Here is a 24528-nt window from a genome sequence, read left to right as displayed (position 1 = left end):
ATTATATAGAAGTATATATACATATAAATATATGCATTACGCGAACAGTACAACGACAAGTTTTTATATTTTATAAAATTCGGTGTAATAAGTAGCGCGGCTGTTTGATACAATTCTGTGCAACCTAGAGACCTGTATCATTAGACCTGGGACAAATATGATTCCATACTACGGTTCCTATGTAATTCGATCCTCGCACGCCGTAACATACACCTCGGTACGATAGAGAATGTTCCTTATCTACTTACACAAGTCGATGATATGCAAAAACTTAATACCAAAACGCAGACGATGTCGAGAGGTCGCTTAGTGCACAGAGACGTAGCCTGATCTGTTTCTTTCTCTCTCTTTCTCTCTCTCTCTCTCTCTCTTTTTTATCTTCTATTAACGCGTATTTCTCTATTTTTTTTTTGATAACTGAGACATGGCCCCGCTTATGTAAATGCTTACACAGACACTTGTACAATGTGCTATTTTATGTAATACGTATCCTGTATGTATACTCCTCTCTTTTAACATATACGTAGTGATATTACTATATTAATATGCGACCCTGAACGGGATTCACTAAGCTAGCTTGACACTTAAAAACGTATATGTACATTATTCTGCTAACATTAATATATATATTGCACTATTACTTCTATTTCTACAGAACGTAAGGTGTACATAATGCACAAATACACATCTAATCTCACATAGACTATCTTGCGTGCCTGATTTTAAGATGACATGAGGAACAATTCTGTAATGTTAATATCATATCGTGATCTTAATTATTTTCGTATACGCATAAAGATATTAGTTGCTCTGTTACTTGCCTTAATTTAACCGTATACTATGACATTTTGATACTTGCATATTACTGACTTATTTCATATACACTTTTTACAATTATCTTGTTTTTAACAAAAAAAATATTACTTATAAAGGTATAGTAATATATTATTTTTTAACCATTGAAAGTGCCATGTATATGGAGTATACTGTAAAGGCACGCTAGACAGACAATGGAAAACCGAGCTAATTATTTTTACGCTTGTATCGTTTTATTTTTGCTAAGACACAAGAAGGAAATCGGCTCGAAAGTGCAATTCATTCCTAGTACCGATTTATATACAATGCAAGTGTTTATCTCATTAATATATGAATCGATGAGAGATAAAGGAAAATGTTACTTAATGACCCTCTGACTTGTTTATCGTGTCTTTATTATTTTCACGTGACGTCAGCAGAAATACAATTAAAAATGCTCTCTTTGCGATGATAATACTAGTCTGCAATAAAAAATATTGTTAAAACATTTTCAGCTGTATTTTAATGTATTCTTGCTAAATACGAATCCGTTTTCCAAATGTGTTATCACGTTACAGTTTTGAGAAAAATGGTATCAAAAAAGTAAAAAATGATAATTTTGAGTGCTTCCATGACTTTGTAGTCAGTAGCAAATTTTTTTCTAAATTTTGTTAATGTCATGTGAAAATACTTTCAGCTTTAATAAAAATGCATTGTTTCGATATGATTTTTCGCTTTCGAGATATAACAATTTGAAAATAGTTCTTTTGTCGAGTAATACATGAAAAAGATATTTTATTACTTTTGAATACTGCAGAAAGTAATTGATTATATGTGGAAAGTAAATGCTTTTGTACTTATATAATATAATCGGATCATACTAAATAAAAAAAACATGAAATTGATTGAAAATACAATATTTTCAAATTGTTGTATTTCGAAAATAAAAAATCATATCAAAACGAAATAAAATGCATTTTAAAGCTACATAAAAGTTAATACTTTAATGTAGCATTAATAAAATTTAGAAAAAAAACTATTCGCTATTATAACATCATAAAATCCTTAAAATCATTGTTCTTGCGCCATTTTTTTTTTTTTAATTATGATGTGGTCAAATATGGAAAATGGATTTGTGTTAAATATCTAGAAAATTACAGGAAATGGTTATATTCGTTCAGACAATGATTCCAAGGTGTAAATTTGCAGACTAGTGTAATTTTACCGAACTCGTATCAAGACTGGTAGAACCCCGAGAGTCTTAATTCTTTTTCGTACGAAATATATGTACAGTTGTAATTCGAATTCGGACGAGAATTTCGTGCTGTTACATGGTTATTAAAGTAAATTCACAAAACTCATAAAAATTAACCACGCCTTAATCAAAATATATTTTGGTCGCGTGCCCCTTTGTGGAAATACGATTGATTGCTGGAATGAATATCATAATTAAATTTAGTAAATTGGGACACAAGTGTGTATATGCCGAGGCACGCAGCTGAACAATATTAACCACTGTTTTAATCGCAAAGCTGAACTATCCTTTGCGAAACATATCCACGAGTAAATTCAGAAATCGACTAGCGATTTCTGCATTTTATAGTTAGTTGGAAGATTTAGAACACTTGAAACATGTGGCTCTCGTTAAAAGATCCGAGCATCGAAAGATGTAAAAGAGAAAAACAAAAAAAGAACGCTAATTGCACTTTATCGAGCGAGCATCTCCGTTGTTACAGTGTATTCTCTCTTTCTCTTCGAATTAAGCTATATAATAATCTCTTTGCATTATCACGTTAGGTATCCGTCCGTACAGCGGGCACTTCTCGATGTAAAGGGGGTACTATAGAGAATTATAGAGAGAAGAATGTGTGATCGATGCGATCACTTTGGGGATGCGTTGGAGAACATCTCTCTGTAGTGAATTTCATCTATTTGGAAGATCTTAGCGTTTCGTTTTTGAAACGCAGCCTTTTTTTATAGCAGAAAAGGAAGGAATAATAATCGGAACACCAATTTTTTGAAAAAAGTTTGTGATTAGACCTCGTACTTTTTATTACTTCGTGTCAAGTCTCATGTTCTCGATCGCAGCCCTAAACTCAATAACGACGGACACTAGAGCACGGCCGTAGAGTAACTTTACCTGATATGCGATGAAGCGCATAAGCGAATGACGTTTATGATTATTGCTAATTACCGTTAATTATACGCTTCTCCAAGTACCTCGGTACGCTGACTCACCGAACTATATTATTGGTGTCTTTCATTGACTTCTGTAAATTGAATTCTGAAGTGCCTTGGATGACATGATGATGGTACATTACCATACGTGCCATTAGTAGAAACTTTAGTAGGTGCTTATCACAAGACGTGTTCGAATATCCGTTGCATTGCGCAAGATAAGTTTCTTTGATTAAGGCTCTTAGATATTTCAAGTGCTCAAGTGGACGTACTTATAAAAGACTTACGTACAGCGATCCGCAATGCACGTTACACGTTAGTGTGTAAGCGAAGGATTAAAAATTGTCGCAGATGTGTTATACGTACTTCTCTTATCAGTACATTAGCTCAGTAGATAGAATATTATTTTAACCGTGCAGTAATAGTCGTTCGAATAAACACCCCTGCGTTCATTCAATTTCAGTGCTAAAGTGCTTCGCGTGTAATCAACATCATGTCATCTAATAAGAGAGATTCGCTAGAAAACATTCGTTTTACGCTAATAAACGCGTTGTGATGGCTCTGATGAAAATTCTAAAGAAAAACAGAAAAAAAAATGAAAAAATGGGAGATCTCAAGACCGGAACTTTAGCTTGTATTCAAGTACCGTGCCACGTGAACAAACACATATCGGCAGGAATACTGTAAATGTGATGTAAAGATAAGCTGATTCTAAGTAGTGATGAGAACGAATTGTTAGTAAAATCTTATCTAAAAAAAAAAAAAACTAAAAGTATGTAAAGGCCAATCTGACTGCTGTGTGCATAGAGCGAGAGCGAGAACGATAGAAGTATAGCGTGATGTGCAGGACGATGTCGAAGGTTCTCCTAAGCCGCAGATCCTTTGGCATCTGCGCGTATATCATTATTACCGAAATATTTCGAACATTATCTAGAAAGCGAGCGTCGCACCGTATTTGTAACATTAACGCGGTGCGTTAATGCCCAACGCTAATATATCTTCCTACTGTATTTTTCTCATTGTACACAAGGCTTGCGATCGTTACGCTAGAAAACACAAACATACGGGAATTGATTCGGTGATCGTCTCCCGAATCCCGGAAACGGATTTTGCCGTCTTATTATCGCAAAAAAGTTACAAAGTACAGAAGAAACTCTCGATACTGTAATAGATAAATATGATAATCGAGACAATTCGCGCGCCGTTGCCGTCGCGCACTTGGCGCTGTAAAGAGAATAATCAGAAAGATAAAATAGTTTAAAATGTGCCAATGTTTAACGATGTCCTTTCGGTGATATTGAATGGCGACAGCTTATTATCTCTTCGTTATACGCTCGATTCGGCAGCGATGTTACGCGTCTCACTGTTCTGTCGGGCTCCATGACTTGAAAGCTTTGACTCTGTAATATAGCATATGTTCTCTTTACACATTGCGGCCTATGTCTGAGAAAGCGTGTATTTGAGAAAATGGGAGACACAAAGAGGAGAGTAAATCCTACTTTAAATGTTACCTGAAACGCTGCTCTTTTGAGAATTTTATTTTCTGTTGCTGACCTTTACCGATGAAAGTGAAAAGCTATTCTTTTCGATAAGAAGAATGATTGGCCTTATGAAAGATTAACGATTGATATACATATTTTGAGAGATAGAGAATTAAGTGTTACAGCGAACGGCGCATTAAATGTGCAATTTACTTTTGTCTATATGATCTTATTTAATTGACAATTGTGCGTGATCATGTGATTGCACAAAGCAGGACGCTATTTTTTGTACGAACTGCTTATATAATTAGAAAAAGAAAAGAATGTCGCATGCAATATACACGTGAAGTACTTTAGAAAGACTGCTATTTCCATCACCAATGAATTGGAGTAGCTACAAGTGGATCTGTTATTTCCTCTTTATACAAATTTAGTCTTTCACGCGTGTATACTACGCCGTTGGTAAGCACAATTTTTCTTTCAATGACGATCGAAATTTTTAAATTTCTGTTGACTTACATTTGTACAGATAATACATCGCGTTAATCACATTTAGAAGTGATAAGTTCTTGCTAATACACCAAGAAATATTTTGTTAATGAAATTCAATTTAAAAAGGCGTGGCAATGATAGGAAACGGTACGAACATTGTTTATATGGTAGATAATTGAGAATGTGATAAAATAATAAATGATATTTAATTCTTGACTCAATATAGCCATTTATTAGAACTCCTTTCCGAAAGAAGGAATAACTTTCTCGCTGATAATCGTTATAAACTGTTATAGATCGTTTATAAAAATTGGTATGTGATACTTATGTTTACACATATAAGCTCTGTTATTTGTACATTTTATTTAAATGCAATAACAAGAATGTAGCGTGTCTTATATTTTGTTATTTTTCTCTATATGCGTATTTCTTATTTAAAAAATGTAGAGTTCGTGTCACAATCAAATAACAATACACAATACAAATAATAATACGTTTTGTAAAACAGCTGCTTTTAGAATACTTTACAGAAACATTACGCACAGATAATTCATCTTTTGTTTCTCATTTATATGCGATAAACAATTTAATCTTTACCACAATAGAATGAATAATTTTTGCATTTTATTGAGGAAAATAATGAATGTTAAGTATGATAAATATTAAAATCTTACAAAGCAGACTTTCACAATGCATCATATATATTTAGCTGCTCATTAAACAATTCTCATCTTATATTACGACTAAAATATTTCGAGCACTTATTGTATACATAGTATTCGATAAAGACCGTAACAACGTTTAAGAGTAGATTCCCGAGATCATTTTGAGACGAAAATAATTGAGACGAAAATCCTAATACCCCAAGAAATCGAAGCTATAACGGTTTTTAAATTATAAACATTTAAATTATAAAATTAACGAAACATCGTTTAAAGTTCGCGCATTCAGGTGTTGTACAATGCAAAACGCGCGAATTTTAAGCGATATGATTCGCTAACTTTAAATGCTTATAATTCGAAAACTATTATAGCTATATAATTATTATAATTACATAACTCGACATTTTGGTATTATTATATTCAAATTAATCTCAGGAATCTTTTCAGCTTGTTACAATCTTTTCTGGACACTGTATACATACATATATACACACACACATATATATATATGTAATATATAATTTCTTTTGATTTTAATTATTTTATTTAAAAATAATAACATAAGTGTGTGTGCTAGTACAAAATATTACGAGCAACCTCGTGTGATGCTATTTCTCAATTGCTTCATGTCAATGGTCAAAACATGAATCAACGAACAATACATAATCGGATTATCAACTTTTAATGTTGCACAGAACATTATATGTTATGTGAATATTTCTAATTACAAAGTATTATTACAATAATAATTCAAGTTGCAATACACATGATATTTTGTGACCTTATAATAAAGTCGAGTTACAGACCGTTATTCGAATAGAACTGAAATTTTGAAAGATCAATTTCGAAAATATCGAGGTGCGGTGAACTCTGAATATTACAAAATTAATGTTAACGTAAAATATATTACAATTATTTAAAATGTACCAATGATCGTCGTGTAATTTGTCAATTCCAGCCATATACCGAATTTTAACACACGATTTCTTAATCACTTCATAAATACTTGACGGTTATGCACAGCTGTTTCGATATCAATTATTGTCCAGTTTAACTGTTGAGTTCTAACTGTGCTGATTCAAATAAATGGCCTAATGTATGTACATATTTCACTGAAATTATATGCATTTTCTCGTTATGATTGGGACATCTTTTTACTAGCACTGATGTCGGCCTTAAAGCGGCAGGATTATGTTACTTAGGCAAATCGTGGCAATTATGAGTATCATTCGTCGAATGTATTTAACGCCTCCCGCAATTTATTGACTATCTTTTGATAGAAGGCGATTTGTTCCGTTAGATGCGTCCTTACGGCCTTATTTACATGCACTTCCCGTTCCGTCTGGAAATGAATCTCCTCGGCGATCAGAGCACGAGCTATCACATCAGTTCGATGGGAAAGATCACGTAATTGCTGTGGCTCCATTTTATGCTCACTGACCAGTCGCTCACAATCCCTTCGTTTTTGCATAGCGCTCTGTGAAAGAACACAAGACACGGTGTATGGAAAGTTAATCTGTTTAAACATAACACGCTAATTAATGCACGTTGCGAAATACCTTATGAATGCTGATGACGTCGGGAAAATTGCTAATAATACCGCGATAAATGTGGAACTTGTCAGATAACGGTTCCCAATCGAACTTTGGCTGTTCCTCATACAGTTTGCCGATATCGTTGTAAGCGTCACCAGTCGCCTTCAATGCACGTGTCAGTTTACCGCGACCGTTGTCATCCGCCTCCAGAGCGTGGCTGAGCGACGTGAACGATTGACTGATCTTTTGAAACTCTCTCTTGTATAATACTTGATGTTTCTTCGCTTGATCGACCGCCATAGCCATAAAGTTCTTCACCACTGGATCCAAACCACTGATAAATCTATTAAAGGCATCTGTCTGGAGCTCCATCTTTATTATGTCCAGCGGTGTATCTGGACACTGAATAGCATTGAAGTAGTTCACGCCTAGTAACTCATCCTTCTCTGCCTGTCGTTTTCCTGCCTTCCATCGTTTCTCGTCCGTGCAGGTGATAAAGTGTTCCCAGACACGGCTACGCGACAACACGGGGTGTCGACAGACATAATCGACAAATTCCTGCAGTTGCGTACGTCGGTGCTCGATAAACGCGTCCTCGTAGCGTCCTGATATCTGCTTATCAGGCAGAGGCGGGATCGGAATAAAGCAATACTTCTCTTCTAAACGTTCGTGCAGCCAATCGAAATGCTTGTACCTTCTTGAGACTTGTATATTATTGAACTATGATATAAATACTAATATTAGAAACAGATATTTAAATAATAGATGAAAAATACGATTTCCTATTACCGTAGGAGTTAACTGATAGACGATGAAACTTTTGAGACCCTTCAGTTTGGATTCCTTTTTGGGCGATGTAACAACGCAACTATAGAATTCCCCAGTCGGTAACCATGTGCACCGATTACCCTCTCCTTCTTCTATAAAGATCTTTTCGCTGTCAGGCACAGTTACCATTTTGACGCCCAGCAGAAAACTATCTTCCCCCGACTTGATTAATGTAGAAAACTTATTGTTTTTCTTTGGTACATTGGGTATAGGTCTCTCTGGTATCACAGAATGTATAGTATGCATGGATATTGGATCTCCATAGTCACTGGCGTTATTCTGTTGCGACGGTGGTACAGTCTGTGGCTGTTGCTGCGTAGGAGGAACATAAGCCTGCGTTTGTCCAACTTCGGAATCGTCATCCCAGTCATCATCCCAATAATCTCCTGAACTTTGTTGGGACGATGTCATAGTATCTACACATACATATAATATATAGTTATTACGAGCGCCGTGCTCACGCAATATAATAAAATAAACTCGGAATATGATAAAATTATATGATTAAGCGACGCATGATGTTACTTCAACTAAGTACCAGGAAGGCTAACGGAAGATGCCTTACTTAGCAGCCTTAGTTAGCAAGGACACGCGGAAATAAAGAAAGGATACAAAAGAACTGGAAAGCAGACCTAGACTCTCTCAATTGGAATTACAGAAGAATACGCCCGAGAGTGGTCCGTCTGTCAAAAGTCAGTGTAACACGTCGAAATATTTAGTAACAAAAGACGAGAGTAAAGCAAAAATATTTTTATTCTCGTAATAAATATTCATTAGTTCTCATAAAAGTGTGAGAAAATCATTCTGCTCCGATCCCATTGTCGCTTATGGATTCTGAACCCACTGTACCTATCCTCTGGCACAACACAGTGCTTTCCAGTAAGAAACACAGATGACACCGAGCGTTTTCCAGCAAGGAGACAGTGTAACACAGTGTACCATTTCAACGTTGACAAATAACAATACAATGTTACACGTTTTTAGAGGACAACACCTACAGTGAATCATTACATTTTTGTTATTTATCAATGTTAAACAAAAATAAAATGATCACTGTGTTACACTGTGTTTCTTGCTGGAAAGCATCAATAAATACAGCAATCCACTATAGATATAAATGACATTACATAATTTTCCAAAGATAATCGCTTATCTCTTTCAGATAATCATACTGTACTAACATGCGACAAAAATAGATAATACAATAATGGATACCGATGAACACATATGTATATTCTTTTAAATAAAAGTAATATTACGTACTGGAGGATGCAGCTTGCTCGACTTGTACCACTTGGACATACGCCGCTGGGAATAATCCCGATTGACCACTCTGATTAAATCCCTCACACCAGCCATCTCCCACGTTGTCTCGTATGACAGTCAGAAGCTCACCGGCAATGATTGACAACTCCGCCGTTCCCGACTCGCCTGTGAAGTCGTACAGCGCTCTCACCTACAAAGAGAAAGAACAAAGAATCATCTCGCACGCTCGTAATGACAGAATGAGTCATAGCGAGAATGGATTGACCGAACTTAGGTTCTTTCACAAGGATTCTCCACGTACCTGCTGATTCTCCATCGTGCACGATTCGCGCGGCCAGACGCGATTCGCTGAGGGAATTCAAACTCCACCGAGAGGCTGCGCCCGGTCACATTCCCACTCCTCGCCTCCCGCCGTCACGAACCGTCTGACATTTGCGCGCTCGTACCTCGCTGTACCTCGCGGGTAGTAACCTCGTGAGTAACCAGCTGGAGTCGCTGAGAATGACCGTACTCCTGTGTACCCCGTAAAGAACAACAGTCCGTCCGCCTCTTATTGTTAATTGCACCTCCTACATTTCCCCTTCCCTTCGTCCGATCATTCCACAATTTTATCGCTTTCCGTTTCCTCCCGTCGAAGCGTAGATATGTCTGGATATATCTATGAATTCGTCGTACGTTTCTCAGCTACGTTCACCCGTCGTTTCCTCTCGTTCCTTCTCTTCCTTTCGAAGCGCGAGAGGCTGAATATATAAATATCTATTTCATTTCGAGCAGATGTCTCGCTTGAAAAAAAGTGCAGCAGAAGCTACACAACGATCGAGGGAAATGGATTAGACGGTATCACACGTTATCACGCGGTCGCATTCACTGTCAACAACATAAACGGGACAGATCGCACTCTAGAAACGGACTGCAGTGTTAAACATAACGACGACCAACGGCACGATCGGGCACGACGTGACGATCGATTATCGTTTCGACGATTTGCCGCGCACCAGAGGTTAGAGAAATCGAGAACCGGTACTCAGTGTTGCCAACGTGCTGATAAAAAAAATCCCAAAATCAATCTAGAAAAAATCTCTACGAGAACAAATTTCCAATTATTTTTCAGAAAATTAAAAAATCTCCAGTTTATCAATGGCTGCGTTCAGCAGAACGTTTGTTTTACAACTGTTGGAAGTTTCCTTCGTGCTGATTGGATCATACTTTTAGATCTAGAAGAATGGTCCTATCTCAGCAGACAATCATAAAACGGTTGCAAAACTGTTGAGTCTGCTGAACGCAGCCAATTTCATTGGGATGATTGGAAAATTGTCTATAAATAATAATAAAATTGTGACAAAAAATTTAGGCTGCTTTTCACTACGAGTAGTACGAGTATTGAAAATTATTATTCATGTCAAGTATACTATAGATTTTCAGTACTCGCAGTGAATAAAGGTGTCTTTTCATCTTTATATACAATTAGCATCAAATCCATTTATCGACACTACAATTTTATCAACAGTGTCGAAAATGTGATACGTAGTTTACATCAATTTATAAAATTGATGTTGGAGCCGCTAGTGTACGGTGGCTTTCGAGGCTGCTGGACTATGACTCCATCTGACTTTGGAGCAGTGATGCGAATTTCGGGCCGCTTGCAGCACGCGATCAGCGCCACCGGTCGGTGGTCTGGCGCAACCGATGGCAATACAAGCATGAGCCCATGTCCGTATGACTTGGTAGTTGGAAGCGTGCCGACTATACTCTGAACGAGTGCGAAAAGGTCAGAGTATAGTTGGCACGCTTCTAACTACCAAGTCACACGGACACGGGCTCGTGCTTGTGCCATCGGTTGCGCCAGGCTGCCGACCGGTGGCGCTGATCGCGTGCTGCAAGCGGCCCGGAATCGCATCACTGCTCTGACTCCATCTGACTCTGGAGTGATGGAGCTGCTGGAGGCCACGTGAAAAATGTCGGGATGGGAAGGATCGAGATAACCTTTCTCATGTTTCTCTGCTCTTGTTTTCGTGTGTAGAAAGCAAAATTATGGTACGATATTTTCTTAAGTTTTCGTACATTGGTACTCATTACAGGTATAACATATAATATTTATATTTTAATATACATGGGAGGTTCAAATCAAACCGGGGCTTTTCTCATGAACATAAGAATAAAAGTCCCGGTTTGACTTGAACCACCCACCTAAGTATACATGAACTTGATATGGGGTACATCTTTTATTTCTTTTTATCACGTGATTTAACATTTTGTAAAGGGGTTTGCAAAGGCAGAGTTCCGACAGCTTTATACGGGACACAGATTCTATCCAGGGTGCTTTAGAAACTGCTCTGCGAACCGTCATGCCAAAAAGCCTAATTGTTCCATCATTATGTCTCTCTAGCAGGTAGACTTTATATGTTTCATATTGCTTTTGTACTGTGTAATCAACTTGTTAATTAATACACTTAAGATCTTATTCTACCTATTGTCAAAAATATTATTTTATATTTGGTTTTATATAACTGATAATTATGCGCGCACACACACACACACACACACACACATAAAAATTTTAATTTGCATGTTTTTTGCTTTCTATGTTTGTTGAAAAGATTAAATTATACTCACCAATCTTTTTTATGATATAAAGTGTATATTTTTGTAGAACAGATGCTGGAGTTCATGCTTTAGGCAATACTGCTCATGTAGAGCTCGAAAACAAATATAATACAGTATATAATTCTTCAGACATAAAGAAATATGTAAATCGTTATTTTTCCAAATGTGGTCATATCATTAGGTAATTCTTAAAGATAGTCATCTTAGGCTTGATTGTGTACCAATGTTATTTTAACTTTAAGTGAGACTTAAAACTTTTCCTCTCTGTCTTTCTGTCGACTTTAAATAGAGAAAGAGAAAGTTTTAAGCTTTGCTTAAAGTCAAAGTAACATTGGTACAATCGAGCCTTAAATGTTAACACATTTATTGAAATAATACTTTTCACAGGTTACTGGAATGTATACCTGTCACAAAAGATTTTCATGTAAGATCTTCATGTAAATCTCGAACATATTTGTACAGATTTATGATACCTAAAATATGTGAAGAACAACGGGTATCCCTATCAGAAATGATACATACTTACCATATAAGGTAATTATATGAAGTAAAAATTAATGCATTTTGCCCTGGGGATTGATTCGTTATCTTGAAACGGACACAAATAACAATTTACTGGATGCATTGATCAATAAAATTATAAATATTCTAGTAAATTCGTTCATTTTTGTCATTTTTATCTTTCAAGATACCAAATCAATCCTTTCTTATGACATATCTTTCAGATCATACAACTTTGACATAGATAGAGTAAGACGTGGTACACAATTGTTTATGGGAACAAAAGACTTTACTACGTTTAGCACGAAAACAAGAACAGATCGCAAGATCCATTATGTGCGTGCTTTACACGCTTTTACTTTGGAAGAGGCACAGCCTTTAATGCCTTTTGATCCACTGTCCAAAAATTTTACATACTTTCATTTCACATGCAAGGCAAAAGGTTTCTTGTACAATCAGGTAATACTTTATTCGTAAATAAATACATTTGTATGTAAGAAAATTATAAGTACTACACTCTGTTCAGGTCAGACGAATGGTCGGTGCCCTAATTGCATTAGGATTAGGAAAAATAACAGAGAAAGATATCACTGTAATGTTACAAGTTCCTTCCCATCATAATTGGAATTCCCGTATTACGTCTGCACCACCGAATGGCTTACATCTATTGAATGTAGAATATGATCTAGATGAATTAAGACGTTGTACCATATTGCAAGAGGAAGAGCAAGAGGAGACGCCACAATCGGAGGAACTACAATGGGAAGAACAGAAACAAGGAGTGCAGTTGAAAAAATAGAGGACAAAAATATATGTTAAAAAAACTGTTAATTGCAAGAGTTGAAAAATATTATTGTAGATAATGACGTTAATACATGATCTTTTTTAACGAGTATTTGACATCATGATATCTAATGCTAGTGTTTGTATAATAAATACATAATAATTTTTGCATGATGGATTTACGAGATCTTATCGCGAAAAAAAGGTTGTCATTAAAATCGTGTAAAACAGTGATAACGGATCAGCTTGGTGACAGATATGAAATCGAACATGGTCAAGTGAAGAAATTAGAAAAAAGTCTGCCATTTGTGGTAGATGAAAAACCTGACTTACATGTAGCCAGTATAATACCAGGATTGTACCTCAGTTCTCAAGATCCAGCGGTTTGCAATGATATATTAAAACAGTATGAAATACGACATATTTTGAGTATAGGTGTCAACCTTTCCGAAAAATATGATGACATTCAGTATCATACCTGTAACTTGTTAGACTTGCCGGAATCAAATATATTGCCATCGATAAAAAAATGCGTCGATGTCATACATACGAATCGTAAAGAAAATATTCTTGTGCATTGTAACGCCGGAGTTTCTCGTTCTGCCAGTATTGTTATCGCTTATTTAATGATTATCATGAAATTATCATATGACGAAGCTTACAATATAGTGAAAAGAGCAAGAAGTTGTATCAGGCCTAATGATGGATTCGTGAAACAACTACGTAGTATTGAAAATACAACTTTTGTTTATAAATCATAATGTTTCAATATATGAATCTTTATGTATTTATTCTATATTGATGAATTATTTATCAGTATTTCTGACTAATTCTATATATATTTCATAATGTTCATAATAAAATAAAATAGTTTCTATTTTATTTAGGAACTATTTTATTTTATACATACATATATATTTGCAATTTTGTGAGTTATTTTATTTGGAACTTAATAGAAATTTTGAAAGGGCAGGAAAGAATGTATGCCGTAGGAAATGGATAAATAGATCAATGAATGTAGTATATTGTTACAATATAATCCATGTGTTATAACATTATTTACTTATGTGTACAGAGAATATTGTTTTATGTAATTACAATATATTTTATTATAACTCATTAGAAAATTATATTCATGCACAGCATCTATGAAATTCTTAGCCAAAACTAAGCATATTAAAATTTACTAATTCTGGCTTTTCCTTACATTTACCATGCATTGGAGATGACACATAGGTCGCCGTACCAAGTAGATTTATAAAAATTACTGTAAATCTAAAAAATATAAGTGAATTTCTGTATACATGATAATCCTATTATTTCATTCACATAATAGTAGTGTATCAATGTACCGACATTGGTACCTATTACCTCTTTCTTTCTCTTCTATTACATATTACATATTGTATAGAATAATTATTATCAATATCTATATATGTGTTTACATGTGATGTGTATATATACAGGCTGTCCTAAAATCACTAGATGATACTTTACGGATAGATAAAATATATTATTTAATATTTTATTTATTGAAAATATCGAAGCATCGATAGTTTCAAAATAGCGATCCATTAAAAATGTATTTTTTCGCAAATGAGATTCAAAAATACAAAATAGCTTGTAAAAGACTTAATTCGAAACTATTGACTATTACATTGAGAATTCGTGAGAGGAATCTCTAAGAGTATCTATCATCCAGTGATTTTCAGATATCCCGGATAAATACAATATATATGTATATGTATACACATATATTGTATTTTTTATTTATATATGTATAATCTATTATTCACATTCCTCCAACAATTGAAATGAGCTGTCTCGAAGAAAATAGACAAGGCACTTGAACTGAATATCCTTTTCTTAGCTAGTTGGCCTCATAAATAGTAGAATGCAAAGACTTGCACATCAAACGGTGTACAAAATGGTAAAGTAGAACAAATAAATAAAGCCGGCTATCGAAAGGAATTCGTGTATCGTTCACTATTCATAACATCATTCAACAGATTTAATTTGACCATTCTCTGCAGAGTGCCGATTTCACATATATTTTGGGCTGCGTTCCATTGCACGCATTAATGCGCTTGAGGTATCATTTTATACTTGTTCACAGTGTTAAACAAGGATAAATGATACATCATGGCATTATGCGGCGGAACGTAGCCTTAATGAATAAGCGACGCGGGATCAAGGCCTTCTAAATATCGTGTTTCTTGAACATACAACATTGATTTTTTATAATGATTAAAAATAGTATAATAATTCATTTTGATGTTACAGGTACAAGAAAATGATTTCTATATACTGAGAACAATGCAAATGTGAGAAATGGCATAAAACACATTTTCCTGTTTCTATACAGCATCAAAAATTTCATTTACGAAGATTATACTGGTTCCAACCTCTGATTACAAATCTTATTATTTGGACATCATTATTGATAAGTATGCATTCAATGCATCGACAGATCTCTCATTTGTATTAAAATCACGGAGACGTAAGTCGAGTTGGTAATAATTAATGTAATTAAAAATTGCGTAATCCCTCTAAGGAACAAACTTTTCCCTAGAAAGCCCCTACGTTTCCTCTTTTTTTGATTCATGAAAATTTTATAATATAAATTTCAACAATTGTGATGTAGTTTAGAAACCACTTCACTTAAGTGGCACAAAATAACGAGAAAATGTGATATATGTACAAAAAAGATATAAATAAATTAACAAATTATTATGCTAAGATCAACGTATGACTGTTAGTGATCCATACGTAGTACAAAGATTATCTGTGAAAATAATATAATACACGAATAAATCGGCCAGTTTCTGCGGGAAAAAACTAATACACAAAAATTTAATCGTAGAATACAAATTGTGTTCACGGACAATTTGCATTTCTGTAGAATAGAAAATACTGTAGAATAATTCTACTTCGGAATTTTTGAGGATTCAGTCTTCTTCCACAGAACGCTGACCCGATTATTTCCCACGAAGCCACAGTCTTAAGTACAACATATCTGTACCTGGAAAGCATATCATTAAAAATGAAAGCTATTAAATCGTACACGATGTACATGTATACGTCCGACTGGACCGAGTGACATGGCGACGAACTCAGGACAACATGCATTACAGTTACAGATACATAGGACATCGGTATTATGAATTGTAAATATAAACATCGTCGTCAAACGTTGTGTGTAGTAAACCAGTGTCAGAGTCCAATAGAATGGCCAGGTCGTATGCAGCAACAACGTCAGTAATGGAACAGGGAACCACCCAACACAAGTGCATATGCAAGTGTAAGATGTGTTTCATATGTGTATGTGTTATGTGTACGCTCATATGTGTTTTACATACCGTTTGTCAGAGGAAAGTTACCTTACATCTTGTTAGCTTATTAGGTTTCATCAATTGGTTTTTAGTGTGAATTTTTTTGGATTTATAGTTTAACGCTTAATTCCCCAAGGGCCGTCTGGAGTTACAACGGGTACATGAGAGTAACCAGCGAATTGCGGGAATTCTTCTACACTAGCTGTATTCGGTGCGCTTTGAGGCTGCTGTTGCTGTTCCCACGGTCCTCCTTTCACGATGAAACCGGTATCATTCTCACTGCCACCGATGTTGCTACCGTCATCGCGTTGAGGGGAACGTAAACTTTCACGATATTCGTTTTCTATCACATCTTGCATCTGCCATTGTAATTTTTTGTCAATTATAGTTATAATTATAATTTGAAAATTCTACTTACATTATAAATGGCTTTAAGCAAACGTTACTTACGTATTCCTCCTCTAGATTCAGCAAACGTTCCCTCGCTTCGGCTACTTTGTCTTCCGCTCCCACGATCGTTACGATATTGGGGTCAGCATCGGTTTTTCTCGGAAACTTTATATCAACTTTAAATTCCTCCATTATTTTACGGATATTTCTACCTTTTGCACCGATCAAACGCGAATGAACTGCAGCGTGTATCTGCACTTCCTCTTTTGTTAAACCATTCTAAAACGTGAATAAGAGAAAATAATAAATTGTATTAAATAAAACCCTTAAGTATAAAGTATTTCTGCGATTATTCTGTTGAATCATTTTGGAAAACAAAGAAGTATATAAACTATAATTTAACTTATTTCAATATAGAGATGGATATTTTTATAGAAGTATATTTGTATAAAAACTGACTTACCAATTCATTGACAATCTTCATAATATCATCTCGTGCACTGAATGCATTCTTCTCATATCCCATTATTGTAATAATATGTTCCTCGGAATCACCCTTGCGCGGGAAGATAATTTGAACGTCGTGATCACTACGTATTTTACTGATCACCGCTCCTTTTCGCCCAATAATTTTTGGATGATATTCCGGATCAACTTCAAGCTAATTAAATAAATGTGAATTATGTACTTCATATACATATTAATGAGATAACATTTGATGTGTTATTATTTATATAATATTATTTATTATTTTTCTTTAAAAAATATTCGACGTCTTTTTTCAAAATATATTAAATTTTCAATTATCGGAAAATCAATCATGAATTAATAATGAAATTACCTTTAATTCAAACGATTTTAATGCTCGATCTTCTCGTTCGGCCTTCAAAGCCTCGCATTTTTCAAGGATAGCTTCCTTGGCACTTTGAACGCAGGATGGTGTCCCAGAAATCTAAAAAATAAGTAAAAGATAAGTATATGAGATAAATACTTATATTAATTCCAATATCAATGTATAACAAAATTACTTTGATGTAATCCAACTTTTCCTCCGCTGGAGAAAGCATGATGTGTACGTCATATGTATTCATTAATTCACGCACATCTTTACCTTTCTGGCCAATTATCGAACGATGGAAATCAAATGGAACATCAACCTAAATGCAAAGGGAAAAATCTTGGTTAAGGCTAGTTCTATAATTATGAGAGCACATCAGTAAAAGAATATTATAATTTTAAATTAAGAAGCGCCATAACGGTCAGAACGTTAAGATGTTGAACTATTGTAAATTCATTTAAATGAATTAATTTCAGAAATGATAATTGCGTGCCGATATGGTTGTCGGACTTTCAACGCAAATTCAACGCATTTGCGTTGAAAGTCCGACAACCATATCGGCACGCAATTATCATTTCTGAAATTAATTCATTTAAATGAATTTACAATAGTTCAACATCTTAACGTTCTGACCGTTATGGCGCTTCTTAATTTAAAATTATTATGTTTAACATTAGCGGTCTTTCAATCTTATTATTGTTAAAAGAATATTAACTAACTTGAATCGTGATAGGGACGAGATCAAGTAAAGCTTGCTTAGCGGCAGCAACGTTTTCAGGTTGACCGGTAATACGAATTATATCGCAAGCTGGAATAATTTCCACACCTTCTCCATTTTCACCGTTAATTTGTTCTGGCGCTTTTTGCTCATCTAGAATAATATGCAAAATCAAAGTTTTTACTGATTCAATAAAATTAACAATTCGTGGTGAATATATTTGCATAAGAGACAATGAAAACATTGTACTAACCGTATATGTCGCGATCGGGGAATTTAATTTGCACATCATATTCAGATGTTATATTTTGCACTTTGCGACCCTTTGCACCCATTACTGTACGATGATGTCTTTGCGGTATTATGCATTCCACTGTTACCATAGATTCCTAAATTGAAAAAAAAAATAGTAAGCATATATCCTTGATGATACATTCGGTGTTCGTTCTACAAACTTACTAATTCCTGAACGATTTCTCGCATTCGTTGTTTCGCCGCTTCAATACACTCATGCGAGCCTTTCAAACTAACACGATCGCTATCGACACCTGCCCGAGGGAATGAAATCTGCACACCACCGCATTCGTCAGCAATTCGGTGCAGTACACCGCCTCTTCGTGCTACAAAATGTCTGTGATGCTTAGGATCGATACGAATTTCGCCCTCGATAATATTGTCCTGCAAATATGTTAAAAAAGATTTCAGAGATATAATGTATATTTATATGGATTACTCGAAAATAACGATCCTCATACAATCTCTTTAATCGTAGCTTCTAAATCGGCTTTAGCCTTCTCAACCGATTCTTTCTTTCCCATAATTGTAATCACTTCCTTATCTTGATCTTCCTCCGTCGGGAACATAATTCGTGCACCTGTGGATTCTCTTATCTATAACAAAAAAAATTTATGTAAAAATTTACTTCCCAAATAGAATCTGGAAATACAATACGTTGCATTCGTGCACTCTACCTTTTTGATGTTGGCACCATTCTTTCCAATAAGGAATTTATGATGTTGAACTTTGGCACGTACTTCAGCCGAGAAACTAGATAATTGCTTTTCATTACTTAGTTCTAAGAGCTGTGCTTTTGCCTTCTCCACATCGTCTTTTGGGCCTCTGATGCAGACCTATATGTACATGTATGAGTATATATTTATCCGTAACAATTTCAATTTGACAAAAAAATGATCTTTTTTTTTCTCTTTTACCTTATCACTTCTACTTTCTGCCGTAGGGAATTTGATCGTGACACCTCCGCAATCTTCCATAATAGAATGTATCAATTTACCTCCGGTACCAATAAGAGAATTGTAAAACTTTGGTGGAATAGTGATCTCTTCGGTAACGATATTAGCCTAGTGCGATAAATATTTTATGTATTAGCAGAAATCTCTTGATTTACACTTATTGTATATAAAACATTAACAAATTACCAATTCATTTTGAATCTTTTGTATCATTTCTTTCGCTTTTTCCACATTTTCCTTCTTTCCGGTAATAGTTATAACATCACTCTTCTCGCCTTCTGCAGGCAAATCGATTTTTGTTTGCGTTTCTTCTCTAATCTGTATCACACATAATTCATAATAAATAAAATTAAAGTTATAATAAATGCAACTAGTGAAAAGAGTAAGTAAAAACCTGATACAAACCTTACGGATGTTAACACCGCCTTTTCCAATAACAAACTTATGAAACTGTTTAAAAATAGGTACTTCCAATACATGATTGCTTTCGTTAAGTTCTTTCACCAACTTCATTAGATGTTTATGGCACTTATCTACGTCTTCTTTAGGTCCTCTAATTTTCACTATATCTCCTTTTTCACCTGAAAAAAATTGATCAGCTCATAAAAATTGTAAGCAATGTTGGAACGATACAAATGCTTTAGTGTGATATTCTAAATTAATGCAGTATGAAATTATATATATATATATATAAATTGTTTACCTGGTCCAGGTATAATAATTTGTACTTGATTAAATTTATCTCTAATTTCTTTGATATTATCTCCTTTATTACCAATTATGTTACGATAATATCTGTGATCTATAATCACATCCTTTTCTTTCTCATTTTCTAGCTTTTTAACCATTTCTACAAGTTCCTATATTATTTATAAAATAAAAACATTAATATTTTTTTCACTGATTTAACGATACTTGATACTAATTAAAAATATAATACGTACCGTTTGAGCTTTTGATACCCCAGCGTGATTACCTTCAATACGGATAACGTTACTGCCATCATTTTCAGAAATACTAATCACTACACCCGTTCCTTCCTTAACACGATTCACTTTAATAAAAACAGAATAAATTTAATACAATTTAAATAAACTCAAAACATTCTTCTTTGCATTATAAGATGGAAATAATTGTAGTTATTAAAAATTGCAAATGATATTAAATACTCACCATTACAACCATTTTTCCCAATGATATGCTTATAGAATCTTGGGTCAACATTTAATTCTGTGAAAGTAAGCTTTGATATAAGATCATTGGCCATAAGCTGTAACTCGTTTTGTGCTTTTTCTACTTCCTCAGGGGGGCCTTCTATCTTGATTTTATCTTCTTTTCCAGTAAATTCTACGTTTACTTTTGGCATTTCTTGAGTAATTTTTTTGATATTTACACCTTTGCGTCCAATGATGTACTTATGTATCCATACCGGAGCTTCCACCACAGCAGTGCGGACACTATTTGCCTTTTCGTATACCTTGTTAAGCGCTATATAAATGAGAATATAAATAAATGTGTAATAATTAATATGTTATCTAAAGATATAGTATTTAAAAATTGTAATTTTAAATTGCTTACCCTGACCGAGTTTCTCTTGGGGTCCTCTAAGAGTTATGGTACCAGTTGCTGAGTCAGGTGCAGGCATTTCTACGCTCACTCCAGTTGTTTGTAATATTTCTGCTATAGTGCTACCACGAGGCCCAATTACATACTTATGCTGAGATTTGGGAACTTCTACAGATACTGTAGTACATCTTTTTGCCTGAATTAAAAATTTACATATTACATATATGTGTTAATAAAATTATATAAAAATTTTATTAACTTACCATATCCTTATAGATACTATCGATCTTTTGTTTTGCAGCCAAGACTCCTTCCTTCTCACCAGCGATGGTTATTTCATCCTGCTGTACTGATGCAGGAGGAATATTAATGCGAGCACCAGTTTCTCCCATCATAGCATTGAGATTTTCATTATGTGCACCATATATAAATGGATGATATATTTTTGGCACAGTTATCCTTTCAAAAGCCTTCCTAGACTGTAATATTTAGGACAAGATTTATTGTATATGCACTTTATCTTGCAACAAGTGGAATTATAGAGAGAATGTACATATCTGTGTACAGTAATTTATTATTTTAAAAATTAACCTGTTCATCAGAAATAACTCTAATTTCATGTTCAGCCTTTTCAATGCCTTCCTTTGTTCCTGTAATTGTTATTATATCTGACTGATCTTGGACACCAGGCACATTAATTTTTGTAGCAGTTTTCTGCTCTAGATCTTTTAGCCTCTGTCCTTGTTTACCAAGAATCCAACGATGATGATCCTTAGGAATACTAATCTGCTTACTTGCCTACAAAAAATTAATAGAAATACAGAATAATTTATGTATATTTATGGAAAAGATTGCAAGAATGTAATAAAAAATAAATAAATTAAAATATTGAAATCATTCTATTTCATAATACATATAAAGTATATATTTGTAAAGTAATAAGTTGTGGATTCTTGTATATCTCTTAATAGAGGATTACCTGAGTTTGAAACGTTGTTAGAATACGTCGTTTGGCTTCTAAAACCTGATTTTGCTTTCCAGTTATAAGAAACGTTAGAGACTGATCCTTAGACGATGCAATTTCGATAATAGTGCTTGTCTCTTTCATAATAGTTTTACATGTACGAATAGATTCACGTTCGCCAAATTTATCACTATGATCAAACTTGCGTTCTTCCCCTGGTACACGGAACATCTACATGAAAGTAGAAAAAAAAATGTAAAGGAATAAGTACTTTTTCATATAGCAAAATGCAATTTTAATTTTTTTGTGATAAAACTACAAATTCACGTGCATAACTTTAATTACTCAATAAATGTACTTGTTACAATACACTGGTAAAAACGGTATAAATAAATTCTAAAGTTAAAGCGATAGAAAAAGTACTAAAATATCACGTTCGACTATGTTGTGAGTTAGTCTCATAATGTATTCAAACACATGATATGTTGGCATCTTTTTCATCACTTTAATTTTAGATTTACTCAATTTTTTTTACAAAATGTAGGTTAATCCATCGTTGCAGCAAGTCTTTCATTAAAAAAAAAAAAAATGTATAATCTGTACATTAAACAAGTCTTGTAAGAAATAAATTCTTATAAACCTTTACCTGTGTAATAGTAATACGACCAAGTTGTAAGTTGTTACTTATGGAAAATATGTTTAACGGTCCAGAATTGGAGCTAGATGATTCGGGGAGGACAGGGAATGTCTCGTCGTAAGTAGGTGGCTCGTAAGCCGTTCCCTCTTCCATTACTGTTTGCTGCTGCATTTTTCGGATGTCCTGTTTCGTGCCAAGTCCTTACAGTAGCACTATAATATAAATTAGAAATATTCTACCTTTCTGATAATCGTTTTGTAAATATATAATAACGTACATATAAAATATAAATAAATATAGTTATTATTCTTAATTATTAATATAAATAATTCATATAATATCAATAATAATACAAATATTAATAAATTAAAAAATGTAGCAAAATTTATATTTACATATATACATATATATTTATATTTTAATACATACATGCTTCATATATCCATACAATACACACATACATTTTTTATTGCAAAAGTAAATAAAAAAAATATAGGGAGCACCTTGACAATACATGTTGATTTATACATACAAATGCGCACGCATTTACATAAAAATTTCATTTTACTTAAATTCCAGATTATACTACTTATTACACGGCGATACTTTATTAAACCTTAATTTTGCGACGAAAAAGATAAATTATCTGCTGGGACGTCGATAGTTGATACCGACGATAAATTTTCTCCTGGATGACCCGAGTTGAATAATCGCGAGGGGATGCACCCGGGCATTTTCACAAAGGCCGATCGAATCGCGATAGAATTTCGCAACAGTATATTTTTTTTTCTCGCATTCGGCATAAATTCTTTCAAGGCGACCCGAATTTTGCGGAAACGATAGATATCGCGCATGATTCGTGCCACGCGAGGCGTGCGTAGCCAAAAGGACGATATCTTTTCCAAAGTCGAAAACAGAATTTTGTAACCCGTAGAAGCATCGTAGCCGGGAATCGACAAACAGATGTACGCCAAGTGCACGTCAATGACCAATGGCTGAGACCACCATATGGAATGGAGCGTTAACTTGACACGTCACGAGATCGCTAACCTCTCGCGTCGGGGCCAACATCTGCACGTTGTGGCGAGAAGGACCGATCGCGGGAGAAAATGCGAGTCGGAGGGAAATGACGGGACGAAATGAAAACCAAGAATGGTGCCGAGAACGAGGAACGGCCAAGAGGCATCGGAAAAGGTCGCAAAGTTCGCTTCTCCGCACACAACATGGACAGCAGAGTCTTCACAAGTTGCTACTTACTCTACCGTAATAAAGAAATCCGGCCAAGTAATAAATGCGTATTACGTAGCCAGTTTAACGGTGATTTGCCTGAAACAGTACAACGTCGGTTACGAGGAGCGAGCGGCGCACTTCGGGCCACGAGATCTAATTAAATTAACGTGGAGCGAAATTATCGCCCCATTACCGCGAGACACACAACTCTCCTTACCGGTAACGCAAAGTGAAATGAGACGGATCACGGAGGACCGTCGGACGGACGACCGGGACGACCGAAAGTCACCACCACGATCCTGAAGGATATGATAGGCTTGCGGAGCTGCGTCACGATGAGATACCAATGTCGCGGTCGCAAATTACCACCTAGTGTCCCTGGAAGGTAGAGTCTGGCCACATACCCCTCAAAATGGCGTCAGTAAGTGGTGAGGATCACGTCTTTTGCTGGATTCACACTGCATCCGATTATCGTCGT

General features: G+C 34.8%; 4 protein-coding genes across 6 annotated transcripts; 2 read left to right on the top strand and 2 right to left on the bottom strand.

Annotated features, from left to right (window-relative positions):
- Positions 1-6448: 6448 nt before the first annotated feature.
- SH3PX1 (sorting nexin 33-like protein SH3PX1) lies at positions 6449-10244 on the bottom strand. Its single transcript, XM_018457156.1, has 5 exons — positions 9539-10244; positions 9235-9427; positions 7933-8387; positions 7168-7863; positions 6449-7085 (listed from the first exon to the last, which is right to left on the bottom strand). The coding sequence occupies exons 1-5, from the start codon at positions 9551-9553 to the stop codon at positions 6834-6836; spliced, it is 1611 nt and encodes a 536-aa protein (XP_018312658.1). The 5' UTR covers positions 9554-10244; the 3' UTR covers positions 6449-6833.
- An 868-nt stretch (positions 10245-11112) lies between these two features.
- LOC108728558 (tRNA pseudouridine synthase A) lies at positions 11113-13187 on the top strand. 2 transcript variants are annotated; one of them, XM_018457160.1, is made up of 6 exons: positions 11113-11271; positions 11498-11626; positions 11888-12022; positions 12229-12375; positions 12567-12801; positions 12869-13187. In XM_018457160.1, the coding sequence occupies exons 2-6, from the start codon at positions 11583-11585 to the stop codon at positions 13139-13141; spliced, it is 834 nt and encodes a 277-aa protein (XP_018312662.1). In that variant the 5' UTR covers positions 11113-11271; positions 11498-11582; the 3' UTR covers positions 13142-13187. The 2 variants fall into 2 exon arrangements, with proteins under 2 accessions (XP_018312662.1, XP_018312661.1); XM_018457159.1 differs by having other exon boundaries at positions 11113-11315.
- Positions 13188-13276: 89 nt separating this feature from the next.
- Positions 13277-13886, top strand: LOC108728560 (dual specificity protein phosphatase 19). The gene has a single exon (XM_018457165.1). It carries the CDS (start codon positions 13296-13298, stop codon positions 13884-13886), a length of 591 nt encoding a protein of 196 aa, XP_018312667.1. The 5' UTR covers positions 13277-13295.
- Positions 13887-14153: 267 nt separating this feature from the next.
- Dp1 (satellite-binding protein 1 Dp1) lies at positions 14154-24371 on the bottom strand. Of its 2 annotated transcripts, XM_018457279.1 has the most exons (23): positions 24268-24370; positions 24078-24146; positions 22830-23032; positions 22199-22414; positions 21811-22017; positions 21483-21698; positions 21232-21415; positions 20827-21141; positions 20598-20707; positions 20357-20513; positions 20059-20234; positions 19840-19971; positions 19615-19761; positions 19375-19533; positions 19159-19293; positions 18863-19081; positions 18657-18792; positions 18405-18556; positions 17876-18004; positions 17689-17799; positions 17311-17508; positions 16908-17126; positions 14154-16816 (listed from the first exon to the last, which is right to left on the bottom strand). In XM_018457279.1, the coding sequence occupies exons 3-23, from the start codon at positions 22989-22991 to the stop codon at positions 16574-16576; spliced, it is 3723 nt and encodes a 1240-aa protein (XP_018312781.1). In that variant the 5' UTR covers positions 22992-23032; positions 24078-24146; positions 24268-24370; the 3' UTR covers positions 14154-16573. The 2 variants fall into 2 exon arrangements, with proteins under 2 accessions (XP_018312781.1, XP_018312782.1); XM_018457280.1 differs by lacking the exon at positions 24078-24146 and having other exon boundaries at positions 16574-16816; positions 24268-24371.
- Between the last annotated feature and the right edge of the window lie 157 nt (positions 24372-24528).

The sequence above is a fragment of the Mycetomoellerius zeteki genome, unplaced genomic scaffold, assembly GCF_001594055.1.
Source record: "Mycetomoellerius zeteki isolate Tzet28-1 unplaced genomic scaffold, Tzet1.0 scaffold62, whole genome shotgun sequence".
In the NCBI taxonomy this organism is placed as follows: Eukaryota; Metazoa; Arthropoda; class Insecta; order Hymenoptera; family Formicidae; genus Mycetomoellerius; species Mycetomoellerius zeteki.
The sequence above is the reverse complement of the archived record's forward strand: the minus strand, read 5'-3'. Positions and strand labels throughout refer to the sequence as shown.